Source organism: Halichoerus grypus, chromosome 4, assembly GCF_964656455.1.
Source record: "Halichoerus grypus chromosome 4, mHalGry1.hap1.1, whole genome shotgun sequence".
Classification (NCBI taxonomy): Eukaryota; Metazoa; Chordata; class Mammalia; order Carnivora; family Phocidae; genus Halichoerus; species Halichoerus grypus.
In genome coordinates, this window is record NC_135715.1 from 93,273,112 (window position 1) to 93,300,993 (window position 27,882).

The 27,882-nt window shown below is 40.0% G+C and overlaps 1 protein-coding gene across 2 annotated transcripts in view; it reads right to left on the reverse strand.

Moving 5' to 3' along the window:
- Positions 1–3,187: 3,187 nt before the first annotated feature.
- Positions 3,188–27,882, reverse strand: part of RALB (RAS like proto-oncogene B) — a 43,788-nt gene continuing 19,093 nt past the window's right edge. For both annotated transcript variants that reach the window (XM_036079624.2, XM_036079625.2), the window contains 4 exons: positions 22,522–22,687; positions 14,588–14,796; positions 10,684–10,861; positions 3,188–4,763 (listed from right to left, as the gene is read on the reverse strand). In XM_036079624.2, the coding sequence (XP_035935517.1) occupies positions 4,644–4,763; positions 10,684–10,861; positions 14,588–14,796; positions 22,522–22,635 (621 nt within the window). In that variant the 5' untranslated portion in view covers positions 22,636–22,687 and the 3' untranslated portion in view covers positions 3,188–4,643. The remainder of the gene's footprint in view (positions 4,764–10,683; positions 10,862–14,587; positions 14,797–22,521; positions 22,688–27,882) is intronic.

Consider the following 27,882-nt stretch of genomic DNA (forward strand, 5'->3'; position numbering starts at 1 on the left):
GAACGGGAGTTCTGGAAAGACAGCACAGAAAAGAGAGGGGCGCCTGGGTGGCTCAGTTAGTTAAGTGTCTGCCTTTGTCTTGGGTCCTGATCCCAGGGTCCTGGGTTCAAGTCCCACATCGGGCTCCCTGTTCAGCAGGGAGCATGCTTCTCCCTCTGCCCCTCACCCCGCTCGTGCTCTCTCTCTCTCTCCCTCTCTCTCAAATAAAATCTTAAAAAAAAAAAAAAAGGAAGCACAGAAAACAGAAAAGAAGGATTATTCAAAGAAATTTCAGAAATGCATTTCTAGAGCTGAAGAGAGGTGAGTGTTCACTGAACGATGCTACTGAGCGCCAGGCAGGATGAACAGGAAAGACCCACGTTCAGCTACGTCACTGTGCCATTTGGACACTACAGATAGATAAAGAGAGGATCCTCTAGGATTCCAGAGGAGGAGGAGGGAAGCAGAGCACCCATTACAAAGGGATGACAAGCAGGATAAGACCAGTTTTAACAGCAACCATAGGTTCTCAAAGACAATGAAGCAAAGCCTCCAAGTTCCAAGGGAAAATTATTTTGAACTTAGAATTCCATGCCAAGCCAAACTAGCAATTAAAAAAAGGGCAAAGGTAACAAGACTTTCATATGTAGTGAGAGACTCTGAAACCTTACCTCTAATGCACCCTTTCTGAAAATGTACTCCCGCAAAATGAGGTTAAAAACCAATAAAGGAAACTATGGGAGACTCAGGAACCTGGAATTGACCCAAGTGTTGATGAAAACCAACCTCCATGCAGCAGTTGTGTAGAAGACCTAGAAAGTCATGAGTCCACATTAGATTGGGCAATCCGCATGCTCTACATGGAAGGTCTTCCGAAGAACAATGGAAGCAGATCCCAAGCAACAAAAGAAAGTGGCATTAGGGGAGAGAATATATCATTATCCTCTCCACCAGGAAAAAGCAAACTTAAGGAAAAATGGGAGGAAGTTGGGGGGACATTGCAGAGGAAACCATCCAAAGGCAAAGCGAGCTAAAATGTGGAGTGACTCAGGCAACTGATGGGGGAGACCACGTGACTGGACACTAGGGCCGCTCTCCTCTGTGTGGCGTCGCCAGAGCTATGTAGCCTGAAGGACAGGCAATCACCACGTGGTGCTTGGCCCAGCGATGAGTCATATTTACGTAAGTCACCATAATCAAATTGTTGTTGACTGGTATTCAACTTTTAAAATTAATCTACAGGTAAAGCATGGAAGCTTGAGTTATGGTCACAGAGCGGAATGTTCAAGTCATCAACCTTGATAATATAAAAGCAAAAGGTGTCACAGAGAAGGAAGAGGTAGGAGGGGGTCAAGAGATAAAGGGCAGGTGTGTTAATATCCTCACCGTTCAGAGTGGGGAGCCAAGAAATGCTGTCAAGAGTTACGTGAATAATAAACAAGATGTTTTAATACAGTTTTAAAAGGTGTAACTGTCACCAAGAGAGGAATTAAAAGAATCCTATTACTGTCAAAAATGGGGTAGGGGTAAGGGACACAAGGGGCCACACCCTCATCTACCACAGGGAATGGCTGAGGTCGAAAATCAAGAAATCACGGCGTTAAGAACAGTATTGAGAAACTCAGGAGTACCTACTGAATGATCTGAGAATAGAAATGGTTGAATCTGACTTTTGGGGAACAGGGCTGGGACTAAAGAGCTTCCATTACAAACACTTCTAGACCATTAGAATTTTAAAGCACATGCAGTTACAATTTTGATTAAATAATTTTAACGTATTTTTAAAATATAAATATCCAAGTCAAGTTTACTACTGCAACATTAACCATATATATGTATATTTTCCCCACTGTTAATATTTCCCCACTGTTAAGCTTCTATTGTACTGAAAGCTTCTAGACCAACAGAGGTGCATTCTGTATTTCAACTGCCATTTAAATTTATATATTGTAATTCACCTCATCTAAAACATGCACAGCTTTTCCCACACTTTTATGTCACTGGAGTCAGGATGGGTTCACTTAATTGGCAGGTTTTTTCTTAGTGGTATATAAATTATGGTGACATCTTACAATTAACGGTGTCTTGGATTTGATGAAACAGGATACTTGTAGCAAATTATACGTCTAGGTATTTTTCCCCTACGTCACGTTATGAAACCATAAACTGCTACATCTTTTTCTACTACTTGGCTCCTCCCTCATTCTACTCCAGCCGTATGATCTTTGGGGTCTTTTCCTCAACACTGTCGGGCCTTTGCACCGGCTGTTCCCCAGCCTGGGAAGCTCCCCGCACCCACCCAAGCAGCTGGGCATATGGCTGCTCCTTCAGGGCATGCACTCTCAGCTTAAATGTCACTCCCCCGAGAAGCTTGTTGACCACACAATCGAAATCAGCTCTACTGCCCAGAAATGCTTCCTATCGTATTACCCAGTTTTATTTTCATCAAAACACTTACCCTGATTATTTTCATTTATTTGTCTCCTACATCATTGGAGCATAAGCTCCAGGAGAACAAAGCTCTTGCCTACCTTGTTCAACATCACATCCCAGCACCTAGAACCGAGCCTGACACCAAATAGGTGCTCAAATATTTCTAGAATGAACACTTTAGGAAAATAATGATAGGCTCTTAGACACAGTAGATGATCATTTAGCAAGTAACCATGTTTCAAATGTATAAATAACATTGCGTCCTTATTTTTCTATGTAAAACCACCTCATATGTATAAATTATTTTGTTAGGAAGATGCATTTCTGATTGCTATCCAGTTAAATATAATTTTAGAGATATACTAATAGTACATGCCAAGAATAATTTCCAGCGCATGAAACAATTCATACTATCTTTAATATATTTGTACATCTTCCAAATCTACCTACTATTGACCGCAACTGGTATCAAACTGTATTGAAAAGAAAAAGGTTGTTTCAAAAACTTCGAGAGTGTGATTAACTTCAAGATTTTAAACTTTACGAAGAAAGAGTAGTCCTCTCTCCCAAAGGAAAGATGGTGAAGTTAAAATTACTGTTTATACTTAAATTTTATCTCCCACAGCCCAGTTCAAAGAATTGAAATAAAGTTCGTCTGATATAGTAGAACATCTAACAAGATCAATAATGAGTAAGTTACTGTCAGTTTCTCTAATACTTGCATTTTACATGTACAACAAGAGAGGAAAATAAAAAGGCTGAAACCTTGAAAAAGTGTATTTGTCTGATTTTTTTTTTTATTAAAAAAGACCACGATTCTTTAGGAGGTGATACAAGATTGCTTTCCAGCCAGATCATAATTTCCACAATTTCTGTAGTAACTATAAATTTGAAAGGTTCCCACTCTCCCCACCCCAATTCACTTTTGGCACCTATATGTGAAATGTCACTTCCGAAAAATGGGGGAAAATGTGAACACTGGGTTTAAATCACAGTACTGCTTTCCTGAGGAAAATTTTCTGGTTGCTAAATTGAGAATATCGATAAAAGAAAGCTTAACAATATCTCATCAATAAAAGCCTTTTTCTAACCAACTCTATGACTGTCTCAGAAGAAAATTATATTAGAAGTAGCAGCCAATTCTCAGAGGTAAAAGGGCAATGGCTTATCTTATCCTTTCCCGCTTCTCCTAATTTTAAATTTAGAATTACAGAGCAATTCTATGAGAGGTAGCAGACTGTCTGGCACAGGCTCTGGCTTCATGATTTGAGAATACAATTTCAACTCATCACATTCTTCAGAAGAGCTCATTATACTGAAAAGAATTAAAAGAAGAGGCTCTCTTGACTTCTACATGCAGAGAGGTTGGCCAGAAGGATAGATATTGGTTACCAGCAGAGGAGGAAGGACCTAACCATGTCTGGCAATTAAGAGAGGATGTATCCAAAGTTATATTCTTAATCTGATTAGAAAAGTGTGTCATTTATAAAGTATACTACTCTTGAGTCTTCACTTAATCTGCTAAAAGAAGCTTCTACACAAAAATCAGGATGCTACAGGAAAGAAATAGCCAACACAGGCTATAACTGGCTAATATTTAAATATGAAGAGTTCAACTTTCATTTTTCATATCTGTGAAGGGTTTATGAGCTTGTTACTGACCTATTCGGCCCAATTCATATTTATTTTTTTTTTTTTTGCTGTGCTTCAGATCCACAGGGTATTGCCAAGAAACTTATCCCAAAAAATCTCTGAATTTTTATTAGAGCTTAATGGATTTTTTTGAGTACTTCTGTTAAGCTGATAAGAGAGAGAGTCTTATCCTACCCCCTCCCCAAAACCTAATAAAATAAGACATTTTTATTTCAAAACGAAAGATAGTGATGTTATAAAACTAGGGAGAGAAATAAGATGCTATGACAGTACATTTCTTTTTAATTAACACTTATTTCTTACCTATACACTACATATGTGATTAAACTTTTGGGAGGGAGAAGGGGAGGAAGAAGGAAACTCCAAAACTTCCTGACAAAGTAGCTGTTCCAATGCATGGACAAGGGCTTATTTCTTCTGCCAGTCACTGATTCACAAACATTTTCCCCATTTAAAGAAGTATGCGTGAATGAGATTGGGGAGAGCAGGGAACATACCAAGGAGTCGACTATACTCTTCTCTTAATGAGCCCGCCCTATGTCCTTAGCGGCGATTAACTTCATCCGCTATCTTGGCTTTCACAGTAAGCAACATCTTTCTTTAAAACTTTTCTTGTTCTTGCTGCTTTTCTTGCCGTTCTTGTCTTTGTTCTCTGACATCTTTTTGGCTCTGATTTCTCTCATTAGGTCAAAGAACACCTGGGGCGGGGAGGAAGGAGTGTAAAGAATAGAGAGGAAAAAGCCATTTAATGATTTCATGAAGCAATTCCACTAAGCAGGCTATCTAGTTACATTTTAAAGCATAAAGCAAACTTATTTTTATCAACCCTGTGCCAAAATTTGCATCAGACTTTCTAGCATTTCCAACCACCAGGCAAGGTTAAGAATAGGAGTGCCTGCTACTGGGTACTTTCTCAGATACTACTATGTAATCCTTATCATGACCTTAAAAAGGTAGGAACGTCATTATGCCCGACAGCTTCCCCAGCAGAACTAGCAGACTTGGAACATGGTGGGGTGGGGAGATGGGGGATAAAGCATAAACAAACTCAGGCTCCTGCACCAGGAAACTAGGGAAACGGGGAGGAGAGATGTGCTGTCCCACACCCTCCCAGGCCCATGCCCCTGCCCTCATTCTCAGGAATAGCCACTGTTCGTTCCTTGTGATGTTTGCTGAAAGGAACTTTATCAAGAACTGATATAAGGCTTGTCCTTTGAATGCCAGTGTGTTATTCAGATACAAATTATCATTTGCCACAATAGTTTGGGTTTTGCCCTCTGCTACCAGCAATTGTGCCAAAGTGCCAATGATACCCAAGCAGACAAAATATGCCTCCTACAAAGAAACATTTCAGATTCCTCAGAGGGAATGACGTGAGACCGAGTGTGGGCTTTAATTTTTGGATGTTCACACAAAACTACAAGCTCCTTCTATTTTCATAGACATATCTTCTTGGTGAAAAGTAAGACCAAGCTTTCTGAGTGGGGGGACTCCCTGTGCATCTACCACCAGCTCTGGGCACAGAAAAAGACCTCCTTCCCCACTAAGTGACCTAAGCACCCCACCTACAAGAGCAGCAGTGAACAGCTTCAGATGTTATAGCTTTTCCTTTTTGTTCTAACAGCAAAGGCAGGAGGCGAATGGAATGTGTCCAGTTTAAAATGATGACGAAGTTGTCCATGGGCTGATCTTATCAACAACCTCCCGTCCATTTGTGTAAATTGTTTACAAGTGAATACAATGCTGCCAGTCATAAGTTTCTGCTGGGTCCTGTTTGGCAGGTCAAGCTGGTCCAGTGGAGGAAGGGGAGACGCAAGGTGCCCTGCAACAGCCCCAACCACTACCATACTGTCAAAAAACTACATATCCATGGTTCCATGCCAAGAAAGCCTTCCTGATTTTTTTTAAATAAAATACATGTCTGGATTTCCTGTGTGTTCCTACATCTAGGAAACAATTTGATAGAAAGAAAGAGATCTGGAATAGCACAGGAATCAACATAAGAGCTGAGAAATAATATGAAGGAAAAATAGCTAACAAGTGAACATACTTCACATCACAGACAGATTTATATTGTAGATGCTGCCAAAGTGCTTCTAAAGTGAACCCTTTCTGAGGAGAAATAACGACTGACACCAGAGAATACAAAGAATTATAAGAGAATATTAAAAAACGATATGCCACCAAATTAGACAACCTGGGAGAAATGAATAAATTCCTAGAAACATACAATATTCCAAAACAGAATCAGGAAGAAAAAGAAAATTTGAACAGACTGATTACTAGTAACAAAATTGAACTGGTAATCCAAAAGCTCCCAACAAACAAAGTCAAAGACCAGATAGCTTCACAGGTGAATTGCACCAAACATTAAAGAAGAGTTAATACTTACTCTTCTCAAACTATTCCCCCAAAAAGAAGAAAATGAAGGAAAACTTCCAAATTCATTCTATGAGGCCAACATTACCCTAATACCAAAACCAGACAAAGACACCACAAAAAAAGAAAACTACAGGAGCACCTAGATGGCTCAGTCAGTTAAGCGTCCAACTCTTGATTTAGGCTCAAGTCATCATCTCAGGGTTGTGACATCGAGCCCACATCAGGCTCCATGGCACTGGGCTCCATCAGGCTCTGTGCTCAGTGGGGAGCTTGAGATGCTCTCTCTCTCCCTCTGCCCCTCTCCCCATGCTCTCTCTCTCTCAAATTAATAAATAAATCTTAAAAAGAAAACTACATACCAATATCTCTGAAAAACAGGTGCAAAAATACTCAACAAAAATATCAGCAAACTGAATTCAACAATACATTAAAGAATCATTCACCACGATCAAGTGGGATTTATTCCAGAGATGTACAAGTGGTTCAATATTTGCAAATCAATCACTGTGATACATCCCACATAAAAAAGAGAAAGGATAAAAACCACATGATCATCTCAAAAGACCCAGAAAAAGTATGTGACAAAATACAACATCTGTTCATGATAAAAACTCCCAACAAGGTGGATTTAGAGGGAACATACCTCAACATAATAAAGGCCATATCTGAAAAACCCACAGCTAACATCATACTCAATGGTGAAAAACTGAGAGCTTTTCCTTTATGATCAGGAACAAGAATGTCCACTCTTACCATTTTTATTCAAAATAGTACTGGAAATCCTAGCCACAGCAATCAGACAAGAAAAAGAAATAAAAGGCATACAAATTTAAAAAGAAGTAAAACTGTCACTATTTGCAGAGGACATGATACTATATATAGAAAACCCTAAAGATACCACAAAAAAAAAAAAGGATCTGTCTCCTCAGGCAAGGGAAACAAAAGCAAAAATAAATGGGACTACACCAAAAGAAAAAGCTTCTGCACAGGGAAGGAAACCATCAACAAAAGAAAAAGACAACCACTGAATGGGAGAAGGTATTTGTAAATCATATATTCGATAAGGGGTACACACACACACACCTACTAGAATGGATAAATCAGTAAAGTTACAGGATACAAAATTAATACACAGAAATCTGTTGTGTTTCTATAAACTAAAATTGAAGTAGCAGAAAGAAGAATTAAGGAAACAATCCCATTTACAATTATACCAAAAAGAATACCTGAGAATAAATTTTACCAAAGAGGAAAAAGACCTATACTCTGAAAACTATAAGACATTGATAAAAGAAATTGAAGATGACACAAAGAGAGTGGTATTTCATGCTCATAGACTAGAAGAATTAATATTATTAAAATGTCCATACTTCCCAAAGCAATCTACAGATTCAGTACAATCCCTATCAAAATACCAATAGTATTTTTCACAGAACTAGAACAAATAATCATAAAATCTGTATGGAACCATGAAAGACTTTGAATAGCCAAATCAATCTTGAGAAAGAAGAATAAAGCTGGAGGTATCACAATCCCAGATTTCAAGATATACTTCCAAAGCTTTAGTAATCCAAACAGTATGGTCCTGGCTCAAAAACAGACACATAGATCAATGGAACAGGATAGAGGGCACAGAACTGAACCCATGGTTATATGGTCAATTAATCTAAGACAAAGGAGGCAAGAATATATAACAGGGAAAAAACAGTCTTTTCAATAAATGGTGTTGGGAAAACTGGACAGCCACATGCAAAAGAATGAAACTGGACCACTTTCTTATACCATACAGAAAAATAAACTTGAAATAGACTAAAGACCTAAATTTGAGACCTGAAACCATAAAACTCATAAAAGAAAGAACATAGGCACAAGCACCAGGTGTTGTATGGAAGTGCTCAGTCACTATACTGTACACCTGAAACTAATATTACACGTATGTTAACTATACTGGAATTTAAACAAAAACTTGAGGGGAAAAAAAAAAGGAAAACATAGGAAGTAATTTCTTGGACATCAGCCTTAGCAACATATTTATGGATCTGTCTCCTCAGGCAAGGGAAACAAAAGCAAAAATAAATGGGACTACACCAAAAGAGAAAGCTTCTGCACAGGGAAGGAAACCATCAACAAAAGAAAAAGACAACCACTGAATGGGAGAAGGTATTTGTAAATCATATATTCGATAAGGGGTTAATGTCCAAACTATATAAAGAACTTCTACAACTCAACACCTAAAAACTAAATAATCTCATTAAAAATCCACAAAGGACCCAAATAAACATTTTTCCAAAGAAGACGTATAGACAACCAACAGGCACATGAAAAGACACATCACTCAGCCTCAGGAAAATGCAGATCAAAACCACAATGAGAGATCACCTCTCACACCTGTCAGGCTGGTAACAAAAAGACAAGAAAATAAGTGTTGGTGAGGATGTGGAGAAAAGGGAACACTTGTGCACTGTGGGTGGAAGTGTAAAATGGTGTAGCCACTGTGGAAAACAGTATGGAGTTCCCTTAAAAAATTAAAAATAGAACTACTGTATGATCCAGTAACTACTGGGTATTTATCCAAAGAAAATGAAACCACTAATTCAAAAAGACATGTGCACCCGATGTTTATAGCAGCATGATTTACAATAGCCAAATTATGGAAGCAACACAGGTGTCCATCTACAGATGAATGGATAAGGAAGATGTGGTACACACACACACACATACACACAATGGAATATTACCCAGCCATGAGAAAAGAATGGGATCTTGCCATTTGTAACAACATGGATGGACCTAGAGGGTACTATGCTAAGTGAAATAAGACAGAAAAAGACAAATACCATATGATTTCACTTACATGTGGGATCTAAAAAACAAAAGAAACAAACAAAAACAGACTCATAAATACAGAGAACAAACTGGTGGTTGCTGAAGGGGAGGAGGGTGGCAGGATGGGTGAATTAGGTGATGGGGATTATGAGGTACAAACTGTCAGTTATGAAATAAATAAGTCACAGTAATGAAAAGTACAGCATAGGGAATATAGTCAATACTATTGTCATAACACTGTATGGTGACAGATGGTGACCACACTTATCGTAGTAAGCACTGAGTAATATATAGAATTGTTAAATCAATTTGTTGTACACCTGAAATGAATATAACATTGTATGTCAATTATTCTTGAATAGATTTTTTTTTTTTAAATAAAGTTGAGTCCTTTCTAATACTAACATTCTAAATACCAATGTTCTTCTAGCATCACTTCAAGTTAAAGTAAGCTTGATTACAAATCTGTCCCTCTTCAGGTAAGAAGGAGAATTATTTCCCCCTAAGAAAGAGCAACATATGAAGCACTTTGGGGAATACAGATGCTGTTGCTGCATAAGACAAAGCAGATACAGCCGCTGCTGGGCTGCCAAAGTGAAATGAGTTTAGATGTTACAAGAACATGGATCATGAAGTAAGAGCTAACAAACAAGGTGAAGGTAGAAGGAAAAGCCACATCTCTAAGTCTGTCTACTTGAACTGTGTGGCAACCACTCTGAACCTTAATTCTTAAAAACAAAAAACAAACCCCAAAACCTAACAATAGCAATCACTGGTAGGTGGATTTTCAAAAATTGTCAACGTTCATCATTGTCAAGGTCACCCTTTCGCTGGCTTCAGAGATCTGAATGAGAAAGTACGCAGCGGATGTATAAGAGAAGAGAGATCCCTGGAGAGTTGATTCTTGAGAACAAATACTATTTAGAGGCTAAGTTATATAAAGACAGAACACCTTGGTTCTGCCAGTGGCCAGCAAGGTGAAAAGAATTAATCTAACCAATCAATGACAGCAAAATCAAGATATGCTGTGTGTCTTTGGGGTCCCTTCTGAGAACCTGCAAAAGAACTTGCTCCTGAAAAACAAGAGGCCATAGCAGATGAGAGCACAGGGAAGCTACTTATGTCCATCCTACCCACACGGTCTGCACAAAGCCAGCGCCTCATCTTGCCATATTTCCAAGGGCCATGCCAACATTAAGCATACCCAACAAAGGCTCATGACAAAGTGAGAGGACTCTAGGTTGTTTGAACTCCAGGGTCAAACCCTCCCAGGGTTTCTCACTACACTGGCTGAGACATCTGGAAAAATCAGTCCTCCCGTACTTTCCATAAACGGTTCCCTCAAAACCAAACAGACGAGATGTCTATGTTCTGCTGTTTCTAAGAAACCCGCGCAGAGCGCACACCTACCTTGTCCACGTTGGCCCGGGTTTTAGCCGATGTCTCCACATACTGCACACCCCACTCCTCTGCTTTACTCCTAGCCTCTTCAATGGGCACCTGCCTCCGCTCCTCTAGGTCGGACTTGTTTCCCACGACAAGCAATGGAATTTTATCTTCTTCAGCCTTAACACGGAGGATCTGTTCCCTAAGGCATAGCATCAAAACAAACAAAACCAAACAACACAGCTAAGAAAGCTAGAATAAGAACTCAAATATACTGATGCTTCTAAAATGAAAGGCTGTCCTAGGGCAGAAAGACTTGTTACACTCAGGGCATGTTCCAAGGACACACTCCCTAGATTCAAAGCCTGGTTCTCAGTTGCCTATATCAGAAAGTTGTGGGGTGCTCATCACAAACACAGATTTCTGGGCCCAACAGGAGTCCCACAGAAGTGATGTCTAAATAGGAGCCCAGGATTCTGCATTTCAACAGGGTCCCCAATTTATGCTTAGGCACCAAAACTTTTTAACAAAAAGAACAACTTGGGAACCTCTGGGATAAAAACAAGTTAAGAGAAGTATCTTCATACATAAAATGCTTAATAATTCCCCTGCAAAAATGGTATGATTTCTTTGTGAGAATAACAGCTATGAAATCAGTGTTTCTCATAACAAAGGCGGTGGTCTATTAGATCATGAAAGCAGTTTAATGAGTCACAACCAGTAATTACTGTCCTCAATGAAACAGAATATTATAGAATAGAACAGAAACATCAGAAGGAATCTTGAGTATTACATAAAGTGTAGTTTTGTGAAACTTTTGTTTAATTATATCTAGATCTGTGTATGTACCTGCTTCCCCACAGTTTGCATTTAGATACAGTAAATGTTACAGCCAACAGAATGGGGTCAGCTATGTTAAGGAGTAATCATATTTTAGTGCATATTATTTTTCTACTACAAAGTACAAAAAAAAAAGGAAGGAAGGAAGGAAGGAAGGAAGGAAATAATCCACATTAAATTTCACCTTTACTAAAACTATCAGCTACCTAAAATTATTAATCAAAAACCAAGTATTACAAAAATTAAATATTCCACTTCCATTATTTTGGTCCAATAAAGACATTTCTACTTCTATATTCTAAAATATTCCAGAAAGAGACACCTTCAAAAGTGCATTTTGTGGAGATCTGCATTGATTTTTATATGATATAGGATAACATTTCATAATAATAAAAATATTTTTAAAATATTCCATTAGAGTCAATATAAGTATCAGATAGCAAATATTTTAAGAAAAACAAAAAAAGAAAAGTAGATGCTTAAAAATTGCTTTTAAGTAGCTTTGCTATAGGCTACACTTCTTTTTTTTTTTTAAGATTTTATTTATTTATTTGCTAGAGAGAGAGCGAGCAAGAGCACAAGCAGGGGGAGCGGCAGGCAGAGGGAGAAGCAAGCTCCCCGCTGAGCAAGGAACCTGATGCAGGACTCAATCCCAGGACCCTGGGATCATGACCTGAGCCGAAGGCAGCCGCTTAACCAACAGAGGTCAAAGAACATTTAGAAGTTATATGATCAATACAACTATGAATGAGAAAAACTGATAGCTCTCTGGCTCATTAGTCATGCAGAGGTTTGTAAAATTACCTCATTAATAAATATATTAAATCAAAACTGGGAGTACCAAGTCTGGTCTCTTATTACAAACCTATTTTTCTAGCTTATTGAATATTGTCCAGGGAAAGTTTTAAGGAAGATAAAGCATATGAACGTTTTATGTTGGGACCTTCCCATAAATACAGCAATGCTACGTTTGAAAACTGTTAAGAGGCATAACGTGAGTTTAACCACAAAGGCTCAGATACTCTACTCCATTCTTCTGTTTCCAATGCCATAAGAAACCTGGACAGCCCTGTGACTTTTATCTGAATGTCCAGAGTCCAAGTCAGAAGAACTCACTTGCCCTTTCTTTTTCTCTTAGGTAGTCACCTGTCCTTTTTCTTCTAAGGATCCCTGTTCTCACATAATGCCCGAAACCCATCTCCCAAGATGAGATGAGACCCTGCTCCAAATCTCTGGAAACACACGAATGTTATCTGTGTGTGTGTGGTGGCGTGGGGAGACAGGACGTCTGTTCTCTGGACAGGACTCTTCCACTGCTCACCATTTCCTTTCTCAGTGAGTCATGGGGTGATGGGACATAAAAAGGCTCAGGACATGCAGGAAAATGAGGAAGTGTGTGCATCTGTCCTGTTTTATCCTCAAGGACAGATAAAAACAGGATTATGTAGCTGCAAACACAATTATGAATACTGGGGCTATTCCCACATAGAGAAAACTTCTAGGTGTGTTGGGAAAGTCTGAAAATTAATAGGACCGCTCATAAGAGTCCTGGTCATTTAACTGATCACAACACCCACACTATAGTACCAGAGAATTTAGATGTTCTACCTTTGAAGACTTAACACTATGCAGCACAGCAACGGAGAGCTACTCTGTTTACCTTCCACTCACTCTGCTGGTTTAGCTGGGATCACCCCTTGAGGGTTCCCTGGCTCACTGATGCCTCCTCCCAAATCTTGGAGGGATATTTAGTTTCCTCAATTTTTATTTTTGGTTGATCCCTCGATTTCTGACCATAACTTGCTAAAGAATGAAAAAAAATACTGGTTTTTTTTCCCCCTTTTTAGTTCCTTGTTAGACTCTAGATCTGGTTCTTAAAATCAAAAGTCATCTGGACAGACATGTTTATAAGGAGAGTAGATGAAAAAAAATACAGTTGTGTAAGAGAAACGAAAAGCATATGGGGTAAAGAGAAAGAAGCCCTTCCCATTAGAATCCTCTAAGGATGATGCCTAACAGCTCACTATTTCTTGATAAAAAAATGAACCTCAGGTATCTTTAACTACTGCGTTTAAAATGAATTATAGCAGTTAATATTTTACACACTACGTAAGCACCACACGCACACCCTGTGAGAAAGCCTGGGGACATCATATGGTGCAGGTGGCCATGGCGTCGGCCCTGAAGAATTTACAGCCTAAAGCATCATTTCATTTCATTTCATCAACTAACAAGTGCATTTTCAGATAGAGAAACAGAATCTCCAGTGCTGAGTAAATTTGCCCAGGGTCACAAAACTGCTAAGGGGCAGGGCAAGGATTCAAACCCAGATCTGTCAGATTCTAAAGCTGGGCTCTTTCCACTCGCTTAGGCTAAACAGTCCTTAAAGTGGCAGCAAATGGTCACTCGGACCCACATCTTTCACTCTCCTGACAATGTTTCATCAACCTCAAAATAGATCAAAATTATTACCTTTCTGGCAAAATTATAAAAAAGTTAAAAATAGTTGGGGCACGTGGGTGGCTCAGTTGGTTAAGCGTCTGACTCTTGATTTCAGCTCAGATCATGGTCTCAGGGCCCTGAGATCAAGCCCCACCTTGGTCTGTGCTCAGAGGGGAGTCTGCTTGAGATTCTCTCTCCCTCTCCCCCTGCTCATGCTCTTGCTAGCTTGCTCGCTCTGTCTCACTTGCTTTCTCTCTCAAATACATAAATAAAATCTTAAAAAAAAAAAAAAAGATAAAAATAGTGAACTCATCAATCACTGTCCCTTAGGATTTATACAAAAACAAAATTACAGGTTCTTGAGAATACGGAATGGCTTCGTCCTCTCTAGGGACAACAGATTCTTCAGATAATTTATATTCAGGAATTATAAAAACAGGGAAACCCAAAGCGACTATAACAAATGGTGGACTATAATGTGCCAAGATTCAAAAAGCCGCAGAAAATTCTTTAGTGGAATTCTTCCTAATAACAAGCTCAACCCTCTACTACTGTGCTCAGCCCAAAAGTCCTGCCAAGCCAAACCCATGAGAAAGAAAGGCAAAAAGCCTCCCGGAGTCCGGAGGCTATTTCACTTGAAACATACCTGAATTCGGCAGTTGCTGTAAATGATTCGTGTTCTGTGATTGAGAACACGAGGAGGAAACCTTCCCCGCTGCGGAAGTAGTTGTCTCGAATGGCTGCATAATCCTCTTGTCCAGCCGTGTCCAGAATATCTATCTGGACTTCTTCTCCATCAAGAACCACTTTCTTTCTGTAACTGTCAGCTTTGGTAGGTTCATAGTCTTCTACAAACTGAAGAAATAAACAGCATTATCAGTAATGAACAAAGTTTTAAGGGAAAGAAAATCTGCCCAAAAAAATACATTTCAATATATGGACACTTTGCCTACAATCAACTATTTACTGAGTGCCTAGCATTATCACACTATGTACAAAGCACTATGAAATAAAAATAACTCCTCATATAACACTTCTGTTCTTTATTGTTCTCAGCTCTACCACTTTTTATTTTGTTTTTAAACAAGAGCAGAAATTCCCATTTTGTAGATGAGGAGTCCAAGTACAGGGCAGAAAGAACACTGGCAATATTATTCTCAGTATAAAATTATAATACAAACATGGGCAAGGGTGAGAAACAGAAGCTCTTATACATAATCAACAGAAGTATAAAACTCATCTGAAAAGTAATTAGCAAGATGGACTAAGAGGATTAAATATACACATAATGAAATATAGAAATAAACCCATCAAGCACCAGAAGAAAACATGGGTGAAATCCTTTTATTACCTTGAAGTAGGGAAGGCCTTTTTAACTATGACTCAAAATCCAGAAGCCATGTAAGAAAAAATTGATAAATTAGACTACATAAAAAATTTTAAAAACTTCCGTATGGCACAACACACTATAAAAAAAGACAAATGACAAACAGGGGAAAGTATTTGAACCCACATCACAAAGAGCTATATTTAAACAGTTCCTAGAAACAGGGAGGAAAAAAGATCAACAATCCAATGGGGAAAATGTGGCAACAGACATAAACAATTCACAGAAAAATAAATACATATGACGTTAAACATAAGAAAAGATGTTCATCCGCACTTAATATAGAGAATGGAAGTTGTTAACTACATGGAGATAGCATTTTTCACCTACCAGACTGGCAAAACCCCACCCCCGGATAACACACTCTGGGGAAAAGGCCCTTTGTACATGGCTGGTGGGAGGAGAATAGTGCAGTCTTTACAGGGATGAATACGGCAAGATCTAACAACACTGGAGAAGCATTCATCCTGGGTCCCAGCCACCCTGCTTCCAGGAATCTAATCTACAACAACATACAAGGTGATCCCTGTGGCACTGTGTGTGACAGCAAATGATTAAGGTGTCCACCGATGGAATACTATGCAGCTATAAAAAATGACAAAGAGAACTATGTACAGATACATAAAGATCTCCAGATTATAACAGTCTACCTTTTGCACAAGTAAAGTATATGAGAATAAAGGGAGAATAAAGAAATGTGTGTGTGTGTCTGTGTGTGTGTGTATCTTAATAGGTATGTATATGCATATGTATGTGTGTAGGTATTTGCCAAAAAGATACCCTGAAAGGACAAATAAAACAAAACAAATATAAAAGCTGTGAAACAGAAAAACTGTTAGTGCTAAAAAAAAAAAAAATGAATTAGTGCTGGTTTAGGCGGATATCCACATGCAGAAGAATGAAGTTAGACCTGTATTTCACATCACATACAAAAATTAACTCAAAATGGATCAAGACTGAAAAGTAAGAGCTAAAACCCATAAACTCTAAGAAGAAAACATAGGTGTAAATCTTTATGACCTTGGATTTGGCAATTTGTTCTTAGATAAGACATCAAAAGCACAACTAGGCTTCATCAAGATTTAAAACTTTCATGCTTCAAAGGACACCATCAAGAAAGTGAAAAGATAACCCATAAAATGAGAGAAAATAATTATAAATCATATATCTAATAAGGGACTTGTATTCCAAATATATAAACACTCTTAAAACTCAACAATAAAAAGACAAATAACCCAATTTAAAAATACACAAAGGACCTGAATAAACATTTCTCCAAAGAAGATACACAAATGGCCAATAAGCATATCAAACAAGGCCAAACATCTTTAGTCATTGAGGAAATGCAAATCCGAACCACAATGTGATACCACTTCAATGGCAATGACAATGACAAGTGTCGGCAAGGATAGGGAGAAATTGAAACCTTCATACATTGCTTATAGGATTATAAAATGGTGCAGATGCTATGGAAAACAGTTTTGCAGTTCCCAAAAAGTTATACATACAGTTACCATAAGACCAGCAAGTTTCGTGCCTCAATATATTTATGCAAGAGAACTTAAGACATAGGTCTACACAAAAATTTATACACAAATGATCATAGTGACATTATTCAAAATAGCCAAAGAAGTAGAAACAATCCAAATGTCCATCAATTGATGAATGGATAAACAAAACCTAGCATATCCAGACAATGGAATATTATTCCATGATAAAAAAGAACGAAGTACTGGGGCACCTGGGTGGTTCCGTCAGTTAAGTGTCCAACCCTTGATTTCGGCTCAGGTGATGATCTCAGCATCATGAGATGGAGCCTCACACTGGGCTCCGTGCTGGGTGTGGAGCCTGCTTAAGATTCTCTCTCTCCCTCTCCCCCTCCCCCCACTCGAGCACATGCGTGAGCGTGTGCTAATAAATAAGAATTAAAAAAAAAAAAAGAAAGGGTGCCTGGGTGGCTCAATCGGTTAAACATCTGCCTTCAACTCAGATCATGATCTCAGGGTCCTGGGATCGAGCTCCACATCGGGCTCCCTGCTCAGTGGGGAGTCTACTTCTCCCTCTCCCTGTCCTGTCATACCCCCCCTCATGCTCACTCACTCTCTCTGTCACAAATAAATAAAAATCTTAAAAAAAAAAAAAAAAGGAACAAAGTACTGATACAAGTTACAACATGGTGAGCTTTCAAGACATTATGCTAAGTTAAAGAAGCCAGATATAAAGACCATATATTATATGATTCAATTTATATGAAATGTCTAGATGGGCAAATCCATAAGAACAGAAAGTGGTTATCAAGGACCAGGAGTGGAAGCAAGGGAGGCAGCAATGGAGAAAGAAAGACTACTAATATGTAGGGTGTTTTCTTTTCTTTCTTTTTTTTTTTTTTTTGAGAAAATTGTTCTAAAATTATATAATGGTGATGGTTGCATGTCTGTGTGAATATATTAAAAAGTCATTGAATTGACTTCTGAATTCACACTTGAAAAGGATGAATATCATGGTATGTGAATTATATCTTAATAATCTGCAATTTAAATTTTTTAAAATTTAGAAATTGAACTGAGATTATCAATTTGAACTTACGGGCCCTTTGAAGAATACCCTTAAAAAGAGCTTCATGCTGGGGTGCCTGGGTGGCTCAGTCAGTTAAGCATCCAACTCTTGATTTGGGCTCAGGTCATGATCTCAGGGTTGTGATGGAGGTCTGTGTGGGGTTCTGCCCTCAGCAGGGAGTCTGCTTCTCTCTCTCTCTCTCTCCCCCCAGCCCCGCCCCTCTCCCCACTCCCACACACCCTCTCCCTCTTTAAAATAAACTAAAAAAAAAAAGAAAAAGAGCCTCATGCTGCCGATTAAAAGCTACTGGTTCTTCAAATGATTTTAAATTTCAAAACAAAAAAGGAAAAAATGTTTAATGTTAGGTTCTTACATTTGTACTAATAGTTATCTTAAAATATACAATATGTGAAAATTGACCTATGCTTCACACAGTGTCCTTTTAACTCCTTTCCAAAGAGACAAATTCATGACCCCCAAAACCCCCACCTCCCAGTGCAAATCTCTGAATAACACCATAAAGCATCTCAGTTGCTCATTTCTGAGCTTTCAAGGTTAAAACCAGCAGTAGTTCCAGGGACTCCCTGGACGCAGGAAGTCAGAATGTCCTGATATGACTGCATACCTCTGTGCCAGTGAAAAGTGTGCAGATTATTAGAACGCAGATTACTATCTTGATGTTTCCTTTTTTCCACTAGAAACAGGAAATCCCTAAAGTCTTGGTATCTGTTAAGACGATCCAGGCTCCTGACCTTGCAGGGATGTGTGTGATTCGGTTTCAGATGCCCAAGACACACAAAACTAAGACGAACTTCATGGAGACCCCTTCTTGAGGAGCATGTCTAAGCTGCCTTAGTCAGCCGCTGAGCCAGCCGCTAACAGTGTAAAGAGTATGAGGTCAAAGATAAAATGGTTAAGATCTCCCTCCAATTTTTCTCAGAGTCAGGACTTAGGCAAAAATAAACACTTCTGGGACCATTGCTCCTCACATAATCCAAGTTTCATAGCAATTTTGCCATATAAGCTAATTTTTTTTTAAGATTTTATTTATTTGACAGAGAGGAAACATGAGCAGGGGGAGAGGGAGAAGCAGGCTTCCCGCCAAGCAGGGGGCCCGATGTGGGACTCAATCCCAGGACCCCGGGATCATGACCTGAGCCGAAGGCAGACGCTTAACGACTGAGCCACCCAGGTGCCCCTAAGCTAATTTTTTTTAACTTGGGGTAAAGCACTGGCTCAGACTCAGTTTCCTCTTCTGTGAAATCAGGCTTGACTAGCTGATGTCTCAGGCAGGAGTCACCACACTTGGCCATATGTCGGAAGCGCCAGGAGAGCTTCATAAAAAGAAAGATTCCCGTCTTCAACTCTAGAAACGTCATCCGGAAGGTGTTTTTTACAAAGGTCCGCCAGGAGATTGTGCGATCATCTAAATTTGGGAATCACTGCTAAGGTTTCTTCAAGCTCCATAATTATGATCGTGGAGCTCTACTGTCCAATACAGTAGCCACTAGCCACGTGTCATGGAGCTCAGCAGCCACACGTGTGGACAGGATAGATACAGAACATTTTCACCAAGGCAGAAGGTTCTATTAGCCAGCACTGTTTTTAGAAAATCAATTAAGGACTTTTCCAAATATACATCGCTTCATCTCTATGCTTTCCTTGCTCTGATTTTATGTTACCATTTCTTCAACAACTGCTGCGCCCCAGTCCTCAAATATGTTAGCACATGAAAAAATAGACTAAGATCAAGCCCAGCTTTCCCTAGTTTCTCTGAAGATACTGGGAAAAAGGGACAAATTCTTCTGCGTGCATCTTTTCCCCTCCCTCTTACCATACACACACACAAACATACGTAATAAAAATGCAAATCCCAATTAGACTCTCCACTTTCGTCTCGTACAGCATCAGCAGCCCTGCTATTGACAAGACTATCTGCACTGGATAATTCTTTGCCGTGGGATCTCTCCTGTGTGCTGCAGGATGCTTAGCACCATCCCTGGCCTCTACCCACTAGGTGCTAGGAGCACCTGTCCTCTAGTTGGGACACCCAAAAATATCTCCAGACATTGTCAATGATTCCCTGGGGGAACAAAAATCCCCTTCTGCATCTTGATTAACAAGCTACTCCTCTAATCCTGTCTCCATCTTAACTCTGCTCCTCACCCTCTCCTCTTCCCAGACTCCACAGAAGAAAAATAAGGAATTTTTAGTAAGCAAAACATGTTATCAAACAAAAACAAGACTTCCAAAGCCATCTTCAAGACTTGCCTCTCCTCTTTTATGCAAAATGTTTTGAGTAAATCAAGCAGGTTCCACTAGATTTCCCCACTTTGGCCCCTAGAACAAGATAAAGAGAAGCAAACATCAAAGACAAAGGTTTTTTCATTGTAAGATATATGGAGGGAATGACCCAGGAGGAAATCAAGGTTTTGGTCTGAAGCTTATTCATCCTTTTTAAGGAAAGAATATAAAATTACACATTTAATACTGGATACAAAAGTGAATATCTAGAGTGAGAAAAGAAATCATAATGCATTATAAATTTTTTTTTAACGGACTACTATGGCATACACCCGACCCTCAGTGAGTCATGCCCTAGTATGATGCTCTCCCCTCAAATACAGAGGAATCTGTGACTGGCTGCTAACCAACAGAATATCAGCCCATGATTACATTTCCTTATGTAAGAATCTGTCTTAGCGAACCAGAGAGACATTCCTACTGGCCCTGAAGAAGCAGCTGCCATCATATGAACTACCTATGGAAAGGGCCTGGTAGCAAGGACCTATGGGCCTCCATCCCACATCTGCAAGAAACTGCCAGCACCCAGAGCTTGGAAGAGGACCCAAGCCACAGCTGAGCTCACAGCCAGAGCCGACACTGCTGCAGCCTTGTGGGACCCCGAACAGAGCACCAAGCTAAGCCATGCCAGATCCCTGGAAACTGTAGATAACAAACATGTTTTGTTTCAGCCTGCTAAATTTGTAAGAATTTGTTACATGGCAATAGAAAACCAATACAAGGGGCGCCTGGGTGGCTCAGTCAGTTAAGGATCTGCCTTCGGCTCAGGTCATGATCTCAGGGTCTGGGATCGAGCCCCGTGTCAGGCTCCCTGCTCAGCGGGAAGTCTGTTTCTCCCTCTCCCTCTGCCTGCCACTCCCTGTGCTTGTGCTCTCTCTGTCAAATAAATGAAATCTTTAAAAAAAAAAAAAAAGAAAAAGAAAGAAAAACAATACAAATACCATTTATATCACAAAATCTAACAAAATAACATATTTTTATTAATTAACTGCCTGGCATCCCTCTAGCATACCTTCCTACTGGTTTGTTTGCCATATACTCTGATTATCTCCCCACTCATGCCGATGATTCTGTAATACTTCCTATAGCGAATAAAAAACAATTTAGTCTTGTCCTCTAGCATAATCAGTCCAAATTTCTCTTTTCTTGGAAGTTTAGAAGGGTTTTTTTCAGCTTCACAATGACTTGACATTACTAGTCACAAAAGCTATAAGACTATTGTCAGATTTAGGAAACCTCTATTGAACTTCCCTGTAAGAAGCTGTAAGATCTGGAAGAACTTTCCAGACCCTATTTCTAGCTCCATATGTCTCGACCCTTGTTTCTCCTCTGCGGCTCACGCATTTTCAGAGCCAGGTACCACAGGACACCAGCCACACCAGGATACACTCCTGGCCCTGTACCCCATGTCACAGTGCCAGGCGAGCCAGCGGAGTAGGCAGTGGGCATACTCCTGGAAGCCGTGCCGACAGTGGGACAGCTGGTAACAACCACACGCCAAAATGACTCCAAACCACATAAATATATTCCACTAATTCCCAGCTAACCATATCCCTAATTCCATTTCCCTCAGCTGGATCCCAAAAATGGCCATCACCACTCCAATACCATCCAACATTAGAGGAAGTTGGACAGAGGGCAAGTCTAGGGAAAACAGATAACAATCTTAATCAACTGTGGTTATAGGTCTCTTGCTTTCGCAAATTTTGTAAAGCACGCACCCGTGTAAGCAGAACGCAAGCTCTGGTCAGAACGCCCTGCCTGTAGTACCAGCCGACGGCCACCAAGCAGGGACGTTTGTTGCCATGCGAATCAAAACTGTGTTGTCACACTGGATTCGGCACCAGCTCTATTAACCACATTAAGTGATATCAATTTGAGGCAAGGATGGTGTGAGCTTCCCTTTGCTGCACAGGAGAACTAGAGAGAACCGGATGTCTATCACTTGAGGAAAGACTGTCCTATGACAACTTAGCTCTCCCTTTCAATATCTCCCCAAATTGACTGTTACAAAGCTAAGTATCTGACCTGTTCTTTAGAAACAGCCTCCTCCCTTGCTTGTGTCAAAAAGAAAGCTCAAAGCATGATGGAAATCAAGGAAGCAGGGACCCCCTCACAGCCCTAACCACAGTTGAAATTACTTACCAACAATCAGCCACCCAGGTCTTATGCTGGTTAGACCCCCCAGAAAACTATTCAGAAACCATGTTAACACAAATTTGCCCCATGATCCTCCATGTTTGTGAGGCAATGAGCACATGGACACAGCTGGAGAAGAGACATTATTACAGCAGACTCGACGATGAAAGCCGTCTGTGCCTGGCGTGTCTTACCTCATCATACATGAACTGAAGCGTCAGGGCCGACTTGCCAACCCCTCCACTGCCAACCATGATCACCTTGTGAAGGGCCAAGGAGCTCTGGCTCTTACTCTTGTTTGTGGCCATCCTGCTGGTTTTCTGCGGTTGCAACACACGAACAGAAGACCTAGTTGAAGAGCTGCCAATGAACAAGACAAAGACTTAGAAGCATTTTGATTTCTACCCAACTAAAAATCAAATGAAATCCACATGCACCAGAAAAGCCTAACCCAGAAATTCCGACAGAGAAATAAATCTTCGAGGTTCCATGCAGAGATAAAACAACCCCTCCAACAACCCCACATGTCATGTACCACAGCAGAGCCAGAGAGAAAGCAGGACAGAAAGAGGGAAAAAATAGGTATGCACATCCAACGCCTGTATTGCTGGTTGGGTGGGGGAAGACAACCTGCCACTAGAAATCAATATATCCTCAATATGAAATCAATATATCCTCAAAAGTGCTTCACTGAGGTGGAGTGACCACAGAGCTCCGAGTCCCACTTTCCACCCCTACTCCAAGTCATCTGGTACCCCAGAGAACAGCAGCACTCAGGGACCTCAGCCTCCACCTCTTTATTCTACTCCTCACCTCCCCTTGTACCTCTACCTCCAGCACACACACTCACACAGCCCCCCACACAGGCCATGGAGGTGCTCGGGAAGGGGATGAGTAAATGCAGTTTTTATAATAAGTACCCCTTCGTGGCACATGACAGAGTTAAAAGAAGAACTAAACTATTTTCTCCAAGTGTATTTAAAGTGGTGAACTAAAGTGAGTTAAAATTTCCTATAATAACAATTGATGAGTCAAAATCAGTTTAACATCAGATGTGAGATAAAGGGGCAAGAATCCCTGGAATTAGTGGGAAGACAAAATTTTCCAAATAAGTAAATTTAACAGATACCTGGAACTTATTTTAACCCCAGTGCCAATTTTTATTTTAACTAATGTGTATGGAAAAGCCTATTTCACATATACCACAGGGTAAGGAAAAGGGCGTGGGGCTGGGCATCTCATGGTTCATGAGCCTGGATCTGCCATCTGTGAGCTGTGAGACAGAACTATTTGATTTCTCCAAGCCAGTTTTTTATCTGCAAAAACCAACCATCCCTACCTTGCAGGATTCTCCTGAGGATTAAATGAGACAACATATGTGAACGACCTAAGCACAGTACCTAGCACCCAGTAGAAACTAAATAAAGGCTGGTTTCCTTCCTAGCAAATTCTAACTTTTTAAAATTTTAAATTTTTTTCTAATTACAATATGACAGGCTCCTATTTCCATTACTGCTGACCAGGTAACTTGAAAACACCACCACTAGAACAATAAATTAATATACATAGCACACACATAAATCATCCAGGCAAAATAAAACAACATTGCTTTAGATCAGTGGCTTCCATCCTTGGCTGCACAATGGAAATCACCTGGGAGCTTTAAAAACATCCTGATGCGTGGGTGCCACCCCAGAGCCTCTGACGGAATTGGCCTGGCATGCAGCCTGGGCATGGGGACTTCTAAAAGCTTTCCAGGTGGTTATAGTGGACATCCAAGGTTGAAAAGTTCTCTTACATGCACAGCTGAGCTCAAAAGAAAGTAAGAAATCCCCATGTAGGGCAAAAACAATCAGGGCAGTAAGAGCTGCTATTCCTGGAGTCCTGAATAGCCACTGTTCTTGGTAACTTCAGATTTAACAAACACATAGGGCTAGGAGATCAGCTGCCCAGACCAAGTGGGAGTTAGAACTGAGACCTCTTTTCAATTGAGAACTGAGAAGCCAAGGCCCTTGGGGGAACACACCTACAGGTAAAAAATGGACTAGAAAAATATTTGTTGACCAACAGGGGACAATGACAAGGAATTTTGTTTGACTGAGCCCCAGCTGCATGGAAGTGTACCCAGAAAATCTGTGACCACAGCATTTCTCCAAAGCCAAGAAATTAACATAAAAAGCAGTCCCAGGCTGGTCATGGTGCTGGAGCACAAGGCAGAGTGATAAACAAAACCTCTCTGGGAAGACAACATGCAGTAAAACAGAGCAGGATAGTCATAGCTAAAACCCACAGATAGGAGCCCACAATTCCAACCTATGACACACCTAAGAAAATCACCATACACAGGAGTCCACATCCATAACAAGTAGGACTTTTCAGACAACTATTATAAAAAGTATAATTTGAGCATTTTTAAAAAAGCCAAAATCAAAATGTTAGAAAAATGACATATCAAAAGACCAGGAGTTGAACAAGAACCCCTCTGAATGTCTAAAATATTTTTTTAAGTATTTAAAACAAAAAGTTATAAAACTATAGAAAAGGGAGGAGTGCCTGGGTGGCTCAGTCATTAAGCATATGCCTTCGGCTCAGGTAATGATCCCAGGGTCCTGGGACTGAGCCCCGTATCGGGCTCTCTGCTCAGTGGGAAGCCTGCTTCTCCCTCTCCTGCTCCCCCTGCTTGTGTTCCCTCTCTCGCTGTGTCTCTGTCAAATAAATAAATAAAATCTTAAAAAAAAAAAAAAAAACTATAGAAAGGGGGAAAAAACCTATCATTTTTTCCTCTACCTATCTTTGGCTCATTGCCTGGGGCCCTGCAGATTTAACTGACAAAAAAACAGATTAACAGAGAAAAACAAACAGGAGCTTATTCCTGTGCATCTCACATACACACACAACTCAGTGATGAGTAACTCAAAGGGGCGGTTAGAACTTCGGCTTACATAGCATCTTAACAAAATAATAAATTTCATAGAGAAGTGACAAGATCAAAAAACAAAGAACTTTGCACTTATAGGGGCAACAAATCGTGGGAAGGCAAATACTATATAGGGGAAACTGATGGATGCTAAGAGCTGGTGAGTATGGTGTGTTATGCAGGTTCCCCCAGTGCCTTCTCTAGGCTGGTAAGTTTAGAGCTCTAAAGTGATTCAGAATAGCCCTGCCCTTCCTGGTAGAGAGGGGGAGGCACAGAATTTTATTTTGGTCTTACTTTTCAACTGCCTTCAGCTCAAAATAATCCTATGTCAAAGCGGCATATTTTGGGATAGCATACTCTGAACCCTTTCAATGTTCAATAGAAAATTTAGGAAATAGGGGCTTCTGGCTGGCTCAGGGGAGAATGCGACTCTTGATCTCGGGGCTATGAGTTCAAGCCCCATGTTAGGTGCAGAGATTATTTAAAAATAAAATCTTTTAAAAAAAATAAATTTAGGAAATATCTAAACTATCTTTAAAAGAGAAAAAAATCACTTACATTTCTGCCACCCAGAGATATTCACTATTAACAGATTTCCTGCCAGTATTCTAATCTATATATTCCTATATTTAAAACCTATTTGAGATCATATTTGTGAAGTTTGGCATGTTATCTCTCACGTATTATATCCATCTGTCTTCTTAGAGCAGACTGAACATAATTAAATCTTTCCTTGATGATTTAAGGACCATCCTCAGCATGAGATCAGTTATGTGAGCAGCCTTGGGCTGCTGTGAGTAGAATCGGATGTCTGCTCATTCTGCCCCCTTCCACGGGACCTCAGCTTACTTACTTCCCTATGCCAGGCCTTCTTCCCACTGCTCTTATTCTAATTATGTGCTTTTTAATAAGTGTTCTAAGCAATTAACTAGATAATTAAGCACATTTGAATTGTGACTAAAATAGAATAAATGGGATAAGGCATGGGCCTCCCCAAAAGGCTTCACTTTAGGAAAGTGAAACAGCTTTTGGCCTAATTTCTGGTCCACAAGTGTTTCCCAGAGAGCTCAGGTTGGTGCATGAGGTTGGAACCTCCAGACCATCCATCACACAATTTCTCTGAAGCAACCTTGCTTCTATGAATTATTACAATTGTATGAAAATGGAGAAATAATCTTCCAGGTTGGGATGGGGGAGGCTTTCAAACCCATGTAGACATCTATCTAATTCTGAGCTGTTATTTTCCAAAAACAAAGTCAATTTCTCTACAAGAAACCATAATAAATGAACTGAAGACTATTCAGCAGGTTTAAAGATATCTGCCAAAGTATCTGTGCTCAAAGCTCAAAAACTGAAATAACAACGGTGGATATTTCCAACCCACATAACCGCTTTGGTCAACTTGACCTGATGAAGGGAAAGACAGGAGAAAGGCAAAGGGCCAGCCAAGTGCCCATCACCAAACCAATCCTGGAAACTGGAAATGCTGACCTCCATGCTCCTGACACTGGAAATAAAAAAACCCTAATTGTTTAAGCCACTGTTAGTCTACTTATTGTTGTTGTTTTTTGTTCTTACTTGTACCGAAAGTGTTCCAGAAACCTTCCTGGTTTTTGACTCAAGAAATTCCAAGTCTAGTGATTCGGACAGATTAGTAAACAATCACAGTGCAGGAAAAAAAATTCTGTGGCAGAAGAATGATGCAAGGGGTGCTCTGGGAACACAGAGGAGAGACATCTAAATCAGACTAGAAGGTCAGGGAAATTCTCCTAAAGGGAGCAACATAGGAACTGGGATTTGAAAGAGCCTACTCAATAAAGAGAGGAAAAGAAATAACAGGAAGAAAACAAATCAGCACGGTTTAGGACGTGCGTGTTGATGATTTAATGTTTGTAACTGATATGCCTAGCCAATAAATGTGTTCTTAAAAAATAATACAAGTATCCTTTTTTCCCAACATTTTGTTATGAAAAGTTTCGACCTTTCAGCAAAGTTGAACGAACTGCACAGCGAGTCCATATACCTGCCACCTGGATTTTCCAATGAGCGTTTTTTTCCATTTGCTTTAGCACAAAACCCCGCCATCTGGCATCCCTCTCCCTACCCATCAGTCCATCTTATTTTTTGATGAATTTCCATGTAAGCTATAGACATCAGTACACTTCATCCCTGACTCTGGCGGAGACATCATTTTTTTACAAAGCAATCATATCCCCCCGCCCCCCACTGCCTTCACTAACAATTTCAGAACTCTCTCTAAGGGGTTAGCAATCCTCCTAAATCACTTCAACAAACTATTTGGGTTCATGGCCAATACATGAAGCCACAATGCAGACCTTTCATGAGGGGAATTCAGGCCCATAACACCAAGTCGTGGCATGGCGCTCTCTCTCGGTCAGAAGTCTTTTACAGGGGACTTGAGAAACACACCAGTGAACACCCTTTAGTAGGTCTCTATTTACTAACAAGAAACTTCATTTTTGTCCAAAAAACATTTAGGTACTACTTTGTGCCAAGCCATGGGCCTCTGCCCTTAGAAAATGTAATCCCCTAAGGTGAGACATAAAACTAAAGCATCTTAATATAATTTCCCCCACGCAATGATGAAGATGTACAAGGTATGATGGAAAGAATAATG